The sequence below is a fragment of the Cornus florida genome, unplaced genomic scaffold (assembly GCF_030987335.1).
Source record: "Cornus florida cultivar Cherokee Brave unplaced genomic scaffold, ASM3098733v1 CherokeeBrave_3.0.0_Hap2_Chr09, whole genome shotgun sequence".
NCBI classification, from domain to species: Eukaryota; Viridiplantae; Streptophyta; class Magnoliopsida; order Cornales; family Cornaceae; genus Cornus; species Cornus florida.
Genome location: NW_026775579.1, coordinates 73,165,517 through 73,181,724, shown reverse-complemented (window position 1 = coordinate 73,181,724; position 16,208 = coordinate 73,165,517). Strand labels below are relative to the sequence as shown.

Below are 16,208 nucleotides of genomic sequence, written 5' to 3'. Positions count from 1 at the left end.
ATTTATTTTGGGGAATAACTACATAATTAGAAAATTAGTGGTTATGAGCTTATCCAGTGAAAGACAAGTCTGTGCCAAGAAGTATTCAACATAATGCTTTTTTAGATCATGAGTTTATCCACTGAAGATAAGTATGTGCTAAGAAGTATTCAAAGATATATAGAAGTCCACTGCTCTAATTAGCATATGAAATCAAGCAATCTGTATGCTACCTACCAAAAAATAGAAGATAATTTTAAAAAACTAGGTCTTACTGGATTTTGTTTTTCAAGATATTAAAAAAAATAAAACAGTACAAAATTTCATTTTTCTGAGAAATTTTATTAATCAAAATTAAATTAGAAAATACTTGTTTTCAGAACTTGAGACTTTTAGCTTGTGAGAGATGAATCACAAGAAGAAATAATTGCACTTGTATGGTAAAGTAGCTTGAAAAATTTAATGTGGCCATTCCCATTTAATGATGAAATGTATTGGCATGTGCTTGTAAATTGCCTTCTCCAAAAAGAAGAAAAAGAAGAAAGAATAAGGCAATGACAAGATTGTTTTTGAGTTCCTTTACGTTAATATTACAAGATTCATAATAGAAAGCTACTTGTGTTTATGACATTTGCTTTATAACAAAACAAGCTGAGCTAAAGCTTACCTTTTACCTAAAAAAAAAACCAAGCTGAGCTATTTATATACTTGTATTTATAATATATATCTACATTAAAGGGAAGGATTGAAAAAAAAAAAAAAAAAAACACTCTATATGAAACTGAACTCTGTACATTGTTTTGTTTTCTTCAAACATTCTCTCTCCTCAGGGAGACTTCATGTTATCCAAACCATAGGAACCCTGCAACATTAAAAGCGCATCAGAAGATATATATATATATATATATATATATATATATATATATATATATATATATATATATTCCTTATTGGATCAGAAGAATTATTAGAAGATAACATAGCCATAATGATCACTTGATGATGAAGAACAAGTTATAATTGTGTCAAACAAGGAATAAGGTGGATGAATAGGGTTACCAAAATGGAGTGGATATTTTCTAAGAGAGGCACCAGTAATGAGATCAAAGCCTTCATTTCCTCTTTAAGCTTTTCACGGTCTTCGTCTTTCGCCATCATAATATTCATTAATGTATTGTTATCAGGCACTAGTTTGATTGCTACCTGCAAACAATACATATATATATATATATGTTTGTGAAATTAATATGCCGATCAATCAAGAATTACTTGTGATATTAGAGGTCTTTGTAAAGAATTTGTGAAATCTTGTTGATACAGGCCAATTTCAATGTAATGCTTGTTCAATTATATTTACAAGCTACATGATTGAAGGATGATCATCAGAAGCTTACTCACAAAAAAGAAAAAGAAAAGAAGCCACAACAACATCATGCTCAACTCTATTGAGAGGTTTATACATGGCTTTAACAAAGCTCAACTGAGCGAGAAATACTTTAGGATATTGATGACACAGTATTACTAATGGATTAAATGCTAACAAGTAGTGATAAGACTAGCTAAAGTAAGTGTACTGTTATTTATGTGACAAACTATAACTGATTGATAACACCGACGACGGGACACATTACTGTACACGAAATTCTTTCTCCAACTAAGGTAAACTTAAATAATCTAATGTTTGGGCTTCAAGTACGCCCTTGTTGTTACAAGGGGTGTTTGTTCCATATCGGATTCCGATGAATGGGTATAAATGGGTGGGTATGCAATACTACCTAATAGCTTAAGATTTTGAGTAAATGGACAAACGCTCACTCATTACAGTTGGTATCAGAGTCAAACCTAATCCTTGATCCGGTGTCAGGCCAAACTCTCGGCCTAGAGGGTGTTCAGGTCTTCACCCAAGGTAGGTAGGGTGGTCCGAGGCGCAACAAGGACGTTGCGAGTTCGGAGGGAAGAGAATGTTACAAGAGGTATTTGTCTCATATTAGTTTCGGATGGAAAATGAAATGTGTATAAATGGGTGGGTATGTAGCACTGCCTAATATGATTAAGCTTTTGAGTAAACGGGCAAGCACCAACCTGTAACACTTCTACGGAAAAGAAAGAAAAGAAAAAGGAAGTTGAAGCATAGATATACAGAGAAGTGTATAATTACTTTATATGCAGCTGAAGATATCCATCTATGCCATGGCTTTAGGGTGATGTTGTATGCCTCTTCCACTGCTTGCTCCATAGTCTCTCCTGAATCCTTCACTAATAATTGTAATAGATTGACCATAAAATCCATTGATCTGCAGAGTAATACAATGTTTAGAATTTTACTTTGAAAAATTTGAGCATATCTAAAATGTCCTGGCCTTGCACAAAACCACGGTCTCATTGTTTCATTTTACCTGATAAGCCAAACAAGGGCTCTACTACAGCTGGTGTTATTTCTGGCATTGCCTTCAATAGCCTCTTTCTTCAATATCTCAACCAAATTTGAGTACAGTGAAGGATCAGATTCTAGGATCTTCTCCAATCTCTAGGAATGAAATGAAAGAAAGCTAAATACATGGGCTTGAAATTCCATAATTACCCTAATAAAATTAGAATAAGAGAGACAATCACATCAAATATATATATAAAGGGCTCTCTTGTTCATGCATGAAAATTTTGTAGGGAATAACAGCTGCTTAAAATGACAAATATATACAATCTCTAATCTCTTTTCAGTTATTTAATTATAATGCCTTGATTTTCATGTACCTGAATATTCTGATCAATGTCTTGCCTGAGAACAGTCATTGTTGGCCCTATTTTATCTGCCAAAAGGACCAAAAAGGACAAAACAAGAAAAAGAAAAAGAAAAAGAAAAAAAAAGAACATACAATTAAAACATATGTAGCACTAACCTACAGATAGTTAAGGTTTAGATTCTGATGATTTGAAAATTTAGTGAAAGAAAGACAAAAGGAAAACAAATGTAAAGGCAAATGAATTCTTATATTTAATTTCTTGTTTATTTGATATTAGAAATTTAATTTTTTTTTTATAAAAAAGTTATTAAGTGACTTGCAAAATTAAAAAATTCTCTTATTTTCCCCACAAAATATACATTTGCCTAACCTGTTTTTCATGATATACAAGTAAAAAATTATAAAAAAGATAATTCCTTTTGCCTTTAATATATATATATATAAATATGTTGATCGATCACAAGAACAATAATGCTTAGCCATGTCATAATTTGAGATATATGTACATATATACATATATAGAGAGAGAGTCAACCAAGAACTTGAATGACCAACTTGCAGACAAACAGAAAAGGCTTGGCGGGGATATGGGCATCAACATCATCATCATCAACATCAGGTTTAACCTTCACCACCACCGTAGATAGCTCTTCTATGGCAGACCTTATCTCTGAACTCGGTGTCTCCGCCTTCTCGATTTCTCTCCTCTTAATCATCTATTCTTTTCAAAAGACTCTCTCCTTTTCTTCTTGATTCTTATATGTTCCTTCCTGTTCCTAGATATATATCACTCTCAACTAGGTGTATCTAGTTTCATATTAATATGTTAAATTTGATATACATATACATATATTATATATATAGAGAGAGAGAGGATAGGAGCTTGGCTTTAAAATTTGCATTATTCACAAGAAACCTGATCAGGTCTGAACTAAACTATATATATTAATTTCTCAAATTTGTATTCTAATATTCATAGGATATATATATTCTCTTTGATATATGATTAAGGCCTTATGTTTCACCTTGAAGTTATCGTCTACCAGCTATCCTCTTACTATTACTTTTGTATATAATCCTTCATTTTTTGTATCTACTTAAAGTGATCAGACCACAAAAGGAAAATGATTAATTGATCAGTTGAAACAGTGACTGAACTAAAAATAGAGACATTTTATAATTTTTTTCTTTTTCTTATTTTGTTTTTTTGCAAATAAAAAATATATGAAGTCCGTTCTTGGGTACTAGATGGCAGTTGCAGATCGGTCGGTAGTTATTCCATCATAAACCATGCCGTGGGGCAATACATACATATATATATATATATATATATATATATATATATATATATATCAACTCACATATGCAAATATATGCTTAGGGTTTGACATTTCATGCAATGAATTGAATATCTTAAAATTTTATTTTATTTTATTTTTTATTTTTTTATTTTTTGTCCAAGGCAAAGACAACCACAACACAAGCAACCAAACAACAAAAACCCACTAAGACCCACCATCTGCCACCACAAAAGGGACAACAGAAGGAGGAACAGAAGACAACCACTGATCCGACACAAGCCCAGACCGCGAAAGAGCGGCCAAAGCATGAGCCACCCGATTACACTGACAGCGCACATGAGTCAACTTACCCGATGCAAACTGTCGCAAGTCCCGAGTAATATCAAAACAGATAGAAGCAATATCAGACGGGCAAGACACTGCACATAACACCCTGTCCATCACAACTTTAGCATCCAATTCAAACCATAAGTAAGAGAAATGCAAATCTATAGCAGAAAGAATCGCACGCTGACAGACCAACGTTTCTGCCTCCAAAGTTGAAGCAGCAGAGAAAAGATGAAAAATAACGGCGCGAAGTACTGTACCCCTAAAATCCCGGAAAATAGCAGCACCATCCCCTTGCAGAGACTGCCGACAAAAAGCCGCATCAAAATTACATTTAACAAAACCAGATGGAGGGGGACACCACGAATCCACCAACTCACCAGCCGGCCTTGGTTGCGCGGAAGAATAGAGGAAACGAGCATCATGAAACTCCCAAAAACTGACAATAACCTTTTGCACCACAACCTTGGGCCGCCATAAAACCCCCTCAAAGACCAACCGATTCCGGGCCTTCCAAATACCCCAAACACAAAAGGAGATCAGACTAAAAACATTCGCAAAATCCGAGGATACCATAGCCTTATGCACCAGAAAACTCCAACCTACCCGGAACGAAGAAAAAGACAAATCTAAAAAATCAAAACACATCGGAGAATCATAAGAATCATGAGAATCATTCATGACTACTTAAGCAATATCTTAAAACTCTTGTTAGCATTCATGAGAATCATGACTACTTATATATATACATACATATATATGCTTAGGGTTTGACATGTACATCTGATGCAAGGAATATTGATCTTAAACACATGTTAGCATTCATGAGAATCATGAGTTCATAACTACATGTATGTTTGCATAATCGTATAATTAAATACATATTATTGCTTTGGACTTCCATGTTATTTATTGGTAAAGTATAACCACACCCCCTGAGATTTGGCAAAAGGACAGATAGATGAGAGATGCTCATTTTTTGAATAATGACACCCCCTCTTCTGAAATTCCATCCAAACAAGGCCTTAAGTCATATAAAAAGACAAAATTATCCCTTAATATTAAATTCAGATATATTACAAAATATTAGACCTTGCAAAATGACATAATAGTCCTTATTCATTTTTTCTCTTATCCTCTTCCCTATCACACGGTTCACCCTCTCTCTCTTTCTCTTTATCTGCAAACATATATATATATATATATATATATACACACACACACACACACACTCACAGGCATATATATACACACACATTATAACACTACCACCAACACCGACGGGGAAGGCGCAGGGGTCGTCGGCCGCCGCCGCCACGCCTCAGCCTCCCTCATCACCACCACACCTACCTACACCGCTTTCCTAGAGTGGCGCCACCGCATCCCCCAACGATAACTATAACGAGTCGAGCCGGTCGGCCGATCCCTCTGCCGCCAGATCTGGGTCGAATTCGAAAGATGAAGGCTCTATGGGGTGACGGAATTGAAGGATGAAGGCCGCCGATCCATTCACTATTGCCGCCTATATATATATGTGTGTGTATATATATGTATCTGTATATACATACATATATATGTATGTGTGTGTCTGTTGGTGTTGGGGTGAAGGAAGAGAGAAGGTGAGAACAGTGATTTCGATCTGATGATGCCCTAAGTAATTCCAAGGCTGATTGTTAGAGAAGAAAGCTAAGATAGATTCAATCCGGACAATAAGGGTTCGACTTTGATAGGTAACCTTAGTCAAGTGATTAAAGGTTCCGAATTAGCTATAAACCCAGAAGAGCCCTCATTTAAATAATCATCTTTGCTGATCAATTGTAGAAACCCAGTTGGTGAAGGGGAACAAAATGGGCATATACGGGACCCTCTTTGTTTCACACAAAAAAGGAAAAATAGCGTATCATGCATTGTCATCACCACCACCATGACAATGGATTCAAGCACCACCATCATGACAATGATGATGAGGCGGCGGCTGAGGGGTTCTTTACACAGGGTGTCGGGCGGCAATTATGTACTGTGTTTATGTGTGTGTGTGTGTGTACACATACATACTTACATACAGAGAGAAATGGGTTTGGGTTTGGATTTGATCCAAGGGTATTTAAGTCAATTAAAATATCAATTTTATATCAAAGGGTAATAAAGTCAATTCACCATTGTCAGGGTCTCTTTGTCCATTTTTCAAACTTGAAGGGGTGTCATTGTCCAAAAAATGAGTCACTTTCACATGTGTGTTATTTTACCAAATTTCAGGAGGTGTGGCTGTACTTTATCCTTATTTATAATACTATAACTATAGTTATTTTTATTTATTTATTTATTTTTAATTCTGACAAGAAATTCAAAGACCCACAATACCCTGTTTAGGGACTTCAGCTTCAACCTTGGACTTTAAAAAGTAAAAAAAAAAAATTGTTGTTAAACAACAGCCCTTAATTATACCTGTAATTATTTGGATTTGTTCTTCTTTGTTATGTTCTTTTTGATAAGTAGTCATGATACAGCATTTATGATGGTTTTAATATTACTTCTACTTGCATCACAATCAATATATCCATAGAATGAAGTCTACAATTCCTTATGGGCTTAGATATCATAAAAAATAGGACGAACTAATTGATATGGCTTTAGTGGCAAGTTACTTTGGCTCGATGTATCATGAAACATCAAATTTTAAGCTCGGACTCTCTTTAAGTGCAAATGACCTTTTGAGGTCATGATCGATAGTAAAAGTCCGAATTATTAGACGGGGCAAAACTGGGATGCTGTGTGTATCTGCTACTCTGACGGCTAAGAATAGATTTTCTTTTTCTTTTTATTTATTTACTTCATTTTTTGTATTACATTATTTTGAATTAAGTCAATCTCAAATGTCATTTCTGCAATCCGAAGTTAGATGCTATGTAGGCTTCAACCAATCACATACATTGCAGTGCATGTATGTATATGTTTGATAATAGGAACAAATTAACAATGTTATCTAAAACACCAGCTCGAGGGACTTACTTTAAAAAACAAGATAAAAAATTATGGGGTTTTTTTTTTTTTTTTTTCGGTAAACTTTGGATGCATAGGATGCGAACCTTGTTCTAGAAACAATTGCCAACATTTAACAATTTAATACTAAAAATGCTTTTGCAGATCAACAATGATCCAATGACATAGTTAAAACAATATCTTTTGTGTGTAATTATTAAATAAGATAAGATGATAGTATATAGTTATTTATACCCAACTTGAAGTTATTGAATAATATATATATTCAACCATTGCACATATACATATTTATATGCATAAATACATATATTTATATACACATATTCGTCTCTCTCTAAGTTACATGGATTGACATTGAAGATAAAAAAAAAATGCAAGATTTCAAGGTGTGAACAAGATATATTCCCTAAGAACCATTTTGATTCAAACGAATCAAAGAGACAATGAATACGTAGGATACTATTTTCTTGGGACCATTAATGGTACAACTTAATTGTATTAATTAACACTAATCCTTGACTTTGTGTTTATTTAATTTATCCAAACAATTGTTGTATGAAACAATATAAATCATAGTAAGTATATAAAACAAGTCGCACATGATGTATGACAAGGTGTTCTTATGATTTCAAAAATTAAGCAGACACAAAATCTATTAATAACTGATCAAATAATAAATAAAATAAAATAAAAAATAAAAATAAAATAAAATAAAAAAACTGATCAAATGGGGCTAAGTCGCTATCAATTACATCATCTATATAGATTGTCCCAATTTTACACCCTAAATATAATATATCAAAGGTTATAGTTTAGTGATACTTTCTCATTTTTTAAAATAAAAAGTGAAAGGTTCAAGTTTTCGTTGAGGCATGTGGTTGTATGTGTTTGTCGCCAATAAAAAATAATATATATAGATAGCACTAACGGTGGCAGAGACTGTTTGAGATGATTTTTATGCCCGTAGGGACTACGGGCATGGAGGTGCATGTGTCTCTTGCCAAATTTTTGTATAAAAATTACTGTCTGAAACATACTTTTATCGAATCTTGTTGTATTTTAGAAGGTTAAAAACATACTACATTTTTACACTCTCTCTCACAAGCTAACTACTTGTCACCACTCAGATTAGAAGCAAGCTTATTAACTAGTTCAGTCCAGTAAGTATATTGTAGTAGATTCAAGCAACATTTCTTCGTGTTATATATATATATATATATATATATATATATATATAACTCCTATAAGCAGCCTAGCATAACACACACAATTTGAAAGGGTTATACTTTTACCAAGCCCAAAATAGAGCCCATTTGGTGGCCACTAAGGCTTCAATGAGCAACTGGCCCATGAGCTGCTGGGCTTGCCGTGCCAAACAACCAAGCAGCTGTAGAAGTTGAGGGGAGGGTAAACCATTAGCACCAGTATGCAGGAATGGATTCATTGACTATATATATATATATATATAATACAAAATAAAAAAATATATTTTTTAAAGTATATATTTTGGTTAAATTGCAGAAAAATTCAAAAGGGCCTTCTAAACAAAGGAAAAATGGCAAACCTTCCCCCGACACGGACACGATACGAGTTATCTGTGCTTTATAGCCCCTAGTAATAAATTTGAAAAGATAAAATAAAATAAGTACATAAAATACCACTAAAGACCCAAACCAACTAAATACATTCAGTATGATACTGTTTTATTTGGATTAACTAAATTTTTGACCCAAATCAACTAATTACACTTCTTTTTTGGTTTGGAATGATTGTTACTAAGAATGACAATTCGTGTTGGAGGATCGACCTAATTTTATTATGTTGTATACATTAATCCAAATACATCTCGTTTAATAAATCAGCCGTATGACTCACAATATGACACGTTTTACCGTATTTAAGTTAAATAGGTCATGTAATCTGTTTATTTTAAATATAATATAAAATATAAATATAATAAAAAAATGACATAATGGATGACTAAATTTTAAAAAATGAAGCTAATTAAAACAATATAATACAAAAAGAATAAATATAATATTTATATTGAGTTTATATTGAAATAATAAAAATACCCATATAAATTGAGTTAAAATAGATTACAGATTAATCTAGTTAAACTTATATAATTGTGACACAATTTATTTATAAATGAGTTAAACTCCTAAACACAAACAAAACACAATTACTTAAATGAGTTGAGACAATTATGACACGATAACTATTAAAGTCAATCAAACCGTTAATTTCGTGTTGTATTGCCTACCCAATTTTGTTAGAAATTTTTGTACTAAAAGGAAGAACTTAAAAAGTTGCAATAGTAGTGTACTACCTTCTTCTGTCACCGTCCACCTTCTTGGTGGGTTCCACCTTTTGTATTAATATTGATGGATGTATATATAATTCATGACAGCTCCACCAAATTTAACTCATGGTTTCACCGACGATTTTGGATAGTCACTAAAAAGATTTCATGTAGGCATCAAACTCCCTTGAATTATGGCACTACCTAAATACCTCAATTGCAACCGTAGGTTCATTTGGAAAGTAGTAGAAAACATGATTTTTCAGAGAAAAATGAGAGGGAAATGGGAACTATAAGTTAGGCAAATCCTCATTGACGTATTTGTATACGAATACTTTGTAGTTCAGCGACTGGATTGCCCTTCGTTATTTTTGGGAGTTTGATTTTGAACTTTCCAGCTTTAATACTTGTATTTTTTTTTTAATAATATAACATAATATTCTTGTCCTGAAAAAAATATATAAAAATAAAAAAATAAAAAATAAAAAATAAAAATAAAAAAAATTCCTAAAATTTCAGTCAATTTCCTGGTTAGTCCCTAACGGACGACATTCTAACTGAGGGGTAAAAAATTGAATAATACAAGAGGATTTAATATAAAATTGGAAGTTACGAGGGTTTTTACCTTGAGATAAAGTTTATGTCGTCATTGGTTTATTTTTTATTGCAATTTATCTCATTAAATATTGTGATAGTTGTATAAATTTGTTAAAATACAGTATTATTGCAATTTGCACCTATAATTTTTAATAATAATGTAACATAACATTCTTGCCCTAAAAAAAAAAAAAAAAACCCTGAAATTTCACTCAATTTCCTGGTCAGTAAGACAACATTCTAACAAAGGGGTAAAAAATCGAATAATACAAGAAGATTTAATACAAAATTGAATGTTACAAGGGTTTTTACCTATAATTTGGGTTTTATTTATTTATTATTATTGTAATTTATCTCATCAAATATTGTGATACTTGTATAAATTTGTTAAAATACAGTATTATTTTGGAAAAATGTGATGTTTGAAAGTCATTGTATTTTTTGCCATTATAAACCAAAAGAAACAAAGCCATCTCACGAATTATTAATGGGTTACACCATATTGCAATGTTATTCAATGCACATATCATCATATATGTTTTCTACACTCTCAAATTATTTTAGTTTTGTTCTTTACTGTTTCCATAACATCACCATTAAGATTTATGTCACTTTGCCCTTGTCATGTCATGTAATGTGAATCTTTTACATGACAAAAAACAATGCAAGCAACCATAGAATTGTATATTAATTTTGATAATATTAATTAATAGGGACAAGTTTGGTAGTCCTTATTAATTAAGATTTGGTGAATAAAGGGAGAGAAAGAGAAGGGTCTACCATATGAAAGTTACAAGACACATGACAATACAAATTGCTTTTTGGTGGATGAGTGCATTGTTAGCCATTAGAGACTGATAGATAGGGTACTTACAAACCATATATGGGCCCAGGAGGGTTTGACATCACATGACTAAATGCAATGTATCTTTCAGCAATAGGGTAGTATGATCTCTCTTTTTCTTCACTGAAAATGGATGTGGAGGGAATACTGGTCCATTTGCTTCTCTCTATTATTGCATGTTTTATTAGGCTCTTGCCAACCAAGATTTTGTCACCTCCATGGCTTTTTATCACCCTAGCTCCCTAGAGACAACACAACTTTGTGGGCTCCACAATCACACCTCTTTTCTTGGGACCCAATTTTTAAAAAAATTGCATTGCTTTATTGGCTCAGAGCCATGTCTGTGGATTTCTTCCTTATGAAGCATTTCTGTTTAGTTCTTCTATGCCCTTTGTGACGTGTACCACTGATAGAAGCAATTCTTGGGTTGCTGAGAAAGCAATTTGGGGACATTTTGATCATTAAATTCATTTCTGTATGAGAAATTGTTTGCTTTTATAATGTTATAGCTAATATTTAGATAACATGGTGTTTTAGATATTTAAAAATTACTGTCCTCTTTCAGATATTCAATCGTTCAAGTACTAACTTGACGGTCGGAGTACACCCAGCCGGTATTACGTTAGTGTCAGATTGTCACTTCTTCTCTGTCTTTGCAGGACTGTTGTTCAGTTCCGAATCATGCAGAATTTCGCCTCGACATATATATTTCAGCAGCTTAATGAGCTTTCTTTTCTTAAGATTGATGAAATATAAGCGGCTTTCTATGGAGAATTCTTTGTTCCACATGAGGACGGATTTGATTGTTATTTTCTTTCATTCATTTGATTTTTTTTTTTTTTTTTTTTTTTAATTTTTTCTGAAAGACTTTCACTTCAATTTGTAATCCATCTTTAATAGAACACATTTATATGATTATTGAGCTGGTATGAAATTATAAACTTTTTAACTCCAATCCTTGACTTTAGTGGGAAGTCATAAGAAGAAAACTGAACACATCCCAGATGAAACGAAGCATCGTAGATTTGCAAATTTACAATGAATATTAATTAAGTACCATTGCTACTTCATAATATTATTAATGTATACAAGTATTTCCTTACTTGTAAAGAATCAATCAACTCAAAATACTGGATTTTAGAGTAAGTAATATTAGGTAGGAGATATATCAAATCAGAGGTTCAGATGATCTCGAGAAACTAGAACAATGAGCTGCTGCTCTTGGATTGGGAACTACCTTCCCGGGAAAATTTGGCTTTTCGAAATCCTCATTTTCTTGCCTGATCTCGTTAAGCATTGCTGTGACATCTTTCATGGTGGGGCGTTCTTCTGGACAAGAATTCACACAGAGTAGAGCCACTCCAAGCACTTGAAGCATCTCTTGCGTTTGTGTTCCGGATCGCTGGAGCAATTGTTGATCAAGAATTGATGTGAATTCTTTGTGTTTTACGCGCAGTTCTTGGTTAATCCAACTGACAATGTGGGCTCCCTCTGGAATCCGCCGATCAGTTGGTTCCATTCCTGTTAGGACCTCTAGGAGCACAATGCCATAGCTATACACATCACTCTTCTCTGTGATCTTCAAACTGTATCCATATTCTGCAATTTATAACCACCTAAACTTAGCACTTCATGTAAAACTATTAAGACAAAATTTTAGGACTATAAATTGTCATGTAACAAGAAAAATTCAGTTCATAGAAGTTGTTAGGAATGTTTCAGAATGAAATTGACATATGATCATGGCCTAAAAGAGTTCAAAATTTGGGAATTTAATTGGGAATGAACTAAAGATGATTTCAAGAAGTTAGCAACAATGACTCAATTGGTCATCATGCATGGAATTGACTGGAAATAAAGTTTGCAGAAATGCTGAAACATATCTAGAAAGTAATTACTCTTTATATGATTCTCTAAGAAAAGAGAACATTTTCCAAATCTGCTTTTTAAAGTAGTACTAGTTAAAAAACATCTCTATCCAATAATTCAATCTAAAGCAAAAAATGCTTACCGGGAGCTATGTATCCGTAGGAACCTGCTACTGTAATGGAAGCTCTTGAACAGTCCGAAGAATTGACAAGCTTTGCAAGTCCAAAATCTGCAAGAAAAGCTTCAAACTGTGGTCCTATCAAGATGTTGTTGGTCTTGACATCGCGATGAACAATTCGAGGAATACAATCATGGTGAAGATAAGCCAGACCATGAGCAGCTCCCAGTATGATCTTATACCTTGCATCCCAATCCAAGAACACCCTCTTCTCATGGAGCAATCCAGCCAAACTTCCATTACTGATGTAATCAAACAAAAGCAATCTACTTCTTCCATTCTTGCAACATCCCAAAAGCCTAACTATGTTTTTATGCCTCACTGATCCTAGTATTGCAACTTCTGCAGCAAACAGGTCCCTCCCTGGAAGCTCGCCATTCTTTGTAGTCCAAAGCTTCTTCACTGCGACGACCTGTTGCATTGGAGTCTCAACGCGATAAACCACTCCTGAGCAGCCCTTTCCCACGATGTTTGAATCCGAAAGCTTTGTCACAATATCATTCACAGAGAAGTTCAGCTTTTGGAATGGGGTGATGTCCCATTCCAAACCATCTTCTTCATCATTTCTGTGAAGTGCAGCGCCACGAGCTCTGATAAATAAGATTACTACAACTGTCACAATAGTAGTAGTTGCAAATATAGCAAGCACAACAAGTATAGTGATATTTCTAATGGATTGGGTGCCATATAGATGGTGGTTTCCACCAATGTGGCAGTCACTTCTGTTGATGCAGAGCTCCGGATTACCAAGAAAAGCAGTGGGAGGGAGATCCTGGAAGAACTTTGTGTCGGGAAGAAAACCCGAGAAATTGTTGTATGAGACATTCAGGGAAACAAGATTGTCAAGACTGCCCAGTGCTCTCAGGCTTCCTGTTAACATGTTGTGAGAGAGGTCCAAACTGGCAAGCTTTGAAAGATTTGAAATGCCTTCAGGGATTGGACCTGTTAGAAGATTCCAACTCAAGTTTAACAAGATGTCTAAGCCTTGCAATTGACCAATCTCATCAGGAATTGTACCCCCAATCCTGTTTTGGCTAATATCCAACAACTGCAAATCTGTACAGAAGCCTAGTGATTTAGGAATTAAACTGGTGATGTAATTTCCTTTCAGTACAAGTTTGTTCAATGATATAAGCTTGCCCAAATTATCAGGAATTGCTCCTGATAGCTTGTTCATTGAAAGGTCTAAAACATTGAGTTCAAGAAGAGTTTCAAAAGAGGAAGGAATTAGGCCTTGGAGCTCATTTTCATGCAAATCAATCATCTCTAGTTGAGCGCAGCTGCCAATTTCCGAAGGAATTTCACCGGTGAATCTATTTTCTGCCAATTCAAGGAAGCTCAAACTATGCAACAGCCCAATTTCTGGTGGAATTTGGCCAGTAAACATGTTTGATCCCAGCCGTAGACGAATCAGGCTCGTGCAATTGCCGATTTCAGGTGGAAGTCCACCGGAAAGCTCATTTGATATCAGCAGCAATTCAGTCAGGTTCTTGAGATTGAAGAGAGGAGTTGGAACTGACCCACTGAGAGAATTGTGTGAAAGGTCCAATGCTTGAAGTTTGTGACAGTTGGCCAGCTCATGTGGTATGCTACCATGAAGCTGATTCTCCCAAGCAAAGAACAGAGAAAGCTCCTTCAACTTCCCAATGCTTGATGGAATTTCACCAGAAAACATGTTGTTGTCCAATTCAAGTTGCTTCAGCCTTGGAAAGCTGCCAATGAATTCCGGGATTTTGCCGGTTATGTGGTTGTCAGACAACAGAAGCTCCTCCAATGCACCTAATTTTGCCAGAGACAAGGGAATCTCACCAGACAGAGAATTCAGAGAAAAATCGACTACTGTCAGGCCTGAAGAATTCCCTATAGCTTCTGGGATGGTCCCAGTTAGCTTGTTCTGCCATAAAAGCAGCCTTTTGAGATTTTTCAGCAACCCCAATTCACTAGGAATTCCACCTGAAATTTGGTTTTCATAAACATACAAATTTTCCAAAGCAGAGCAGTTTCCAATTCCCAGTGGAATTTCACCAGAAAGATTTGCAGTATAGACTGAAAGTGTCTGCAGATTTTTCAACTCCCCTATACTATTTGGAATCTGCCCAGAAATCCCAGTATCTGCAAGGCCCAAAAAAACTAGTCCTTTGCAGTTTGATATCTGCATTGGGATTTCTCCATGAATCCCCTGGTTCCCACCGGCACGAAAAATTTCTAGACTCCATAACTGTCCTATTTCTGCTGGAATTTTCCCGGAAAGTTGGTTATCAAACAGCTCAAGCTGTTGCAGCTTTGAGCAGTTCCCGATTTCTGTTGGAATATCACCTTTTATTGAATTTGAACTAAGCGATAGTCGCTGCAGTTGGGATAATTTTCCGATTTCAGGTGGTATTCTTCCTGTTAGAGCATTGAAACTGAGGTCTAGAGTGACCAGTGATGAGAAGTTTCCCACTGAAGGCGTAATTTCTCCGGTGAGGTTGGTGTAGGAGATGACAAGGGTTGTGAGGAAGGTGAAGGAGATGAACTGAGTAGGGAAGGTGGTTGGAAGATTGATTGAGCTGATTGTGATTTCGGAAACAAAGCCATATCTGGTGCACTTGATGTAGTCCCATTTGCATGGGTTTTGATGGGTTGGATTCCAGGAAGAGAAGGAGGTTGCAGAAGAGGTTGAATTGAATGTTGAGAGCCATGAGAGGAGAAAGAGACCTTCTTGGTTCAGAGAAGAGATGGCTGGGAAGAGAGAGATGTTGAGAAACAAGAGGAACAATGTGATTTCACTGCTTGACATGATGAGGTTACAACTCTGCTACTGTTCTCTCTCCCCAGCTAATTAAATTTGCTTCAGTGTTATATCTGTCTAGCCTATTGGAATGTTAAAAATGCCCTTGGTATATGCCCACCCTAAAAAAAACAAAATTGGACTAAAAAAAAAAAAATATTCAATTTCGAAAAGCCTAATGTTATCAAGAGAGTTCACAGGCTCTTTATATTTAACTACTAAATTGAGACATTTTTTTTTTTTTTTTTAAGATGTGTGAAAAGTTAAATGAATCACTTAATATATTTTTCAATTCAG

At 34.6% G+C, this 16,208-nt stretch overlaps 2 protein-coding genes across 3 annotated transcripts; both read right to left on the bottom strand.

The window, feature by feature from the left end:
- Positions 1 to 615: 615 nt before the first annotated feature.
- On the bottom strand, positions 616 to 3,436 carry LOC132274393 (glycolipid transfer protein 3-like). Of its 2 annotated transcripts, XM_059775666.1 has the most exons (6): positions 3,256 to 3,436; positions 2,731 to 2,786; positions 2,376 to 2,506; positions 2,138 to 2,273; positions 1,039 to 1,182; positions 616 to 841 (listed from the first exon to the last, which is right to left on the bottom strand). In XM_059775666.1, exons 1-6 carry the CDS (start codon positions 3,434 to 3,436, stop codon positions 806 to 808), a joined length of 684 nt encoding a protein of 227 aa, XP_059631649.1. In that variant the 3' UTR covers positions 616 to 805. The 2 variants fall into 2 exon arrangements, with proteins under 2 accessions (XP_059631649.1, XP_059631648.1); XM_059775665.1 differs by lacking the exon at positions 616 to 841 and having other exon boundaries at positions 921 to 1,182.
- An 8,481-nt stretch (positions 3,437 to 11,917) lies between these two features.
- LOC132274391 (LRR receptor-like serine/threonine-protein kinase RGI2) lies at positions 11,918 to 15,998 on the bottom strand. The gene is made up of 2 exons (XM_059775663.1): positions 13,106 to 15,998; positions 11,918 to 12,693 (listed from the first exon to the last, which is right to left on the bottom strand). Exons 1-2 carry the CDS (start codon positions 15,918 to 15,920, stop codon positions 12,263 to 12,265), a joined length of 3,246 nt encoding a protein of 1,081 aa, XP_059631646.1. The 5' UTR covers positions 15,921 to 15,998; the 3' UTR covers positions 11,918 to 12,262.
- Between the last annotated feature and the right edge of the window lie 210 nt (positions 15,999 to 16,208).

Excerpts from the sequence above, each read along its gene's own strand:
- LOC132274393 (XM_059775665.1), bottom strand. The coding sequence starts at position 3,436 with ATGATTAAGAGGAGAGAAATCGAGAAGGCGGAGACACCGAGTTCAGAG. Across the intron at positions 2,787-3,255 it reads GTTGGTCATTCAAGTTCTTG|ATAAAATAGGGCCAACAATG; the intron begins GTTGACTCTCTC and ends TCCTTTTGGCAG. Across the intron at positions 1,183-2,137 it reads TATCTTCAGCTGCATATAAA|GTAGCAATCAAACTAGTGCC; the intron begins GTAATTATACAC and ends TATTGTTTGCAG.
- LOC132274391 (XM_059775663.1), bottom strand. The coding sequence starts at position 15,920 with ATGTCAAGCAGTGAAATCACATTGTTCCTCTTGTTTCTCAACATCTCT. Across the intron at positions 12,694-13,105 it reads CTACGGATACATAGCTCCCG|AATATGGATACAGTTTGAAG; the intron begins GTAAGCATTTTT and ends TATAAATTGCAG.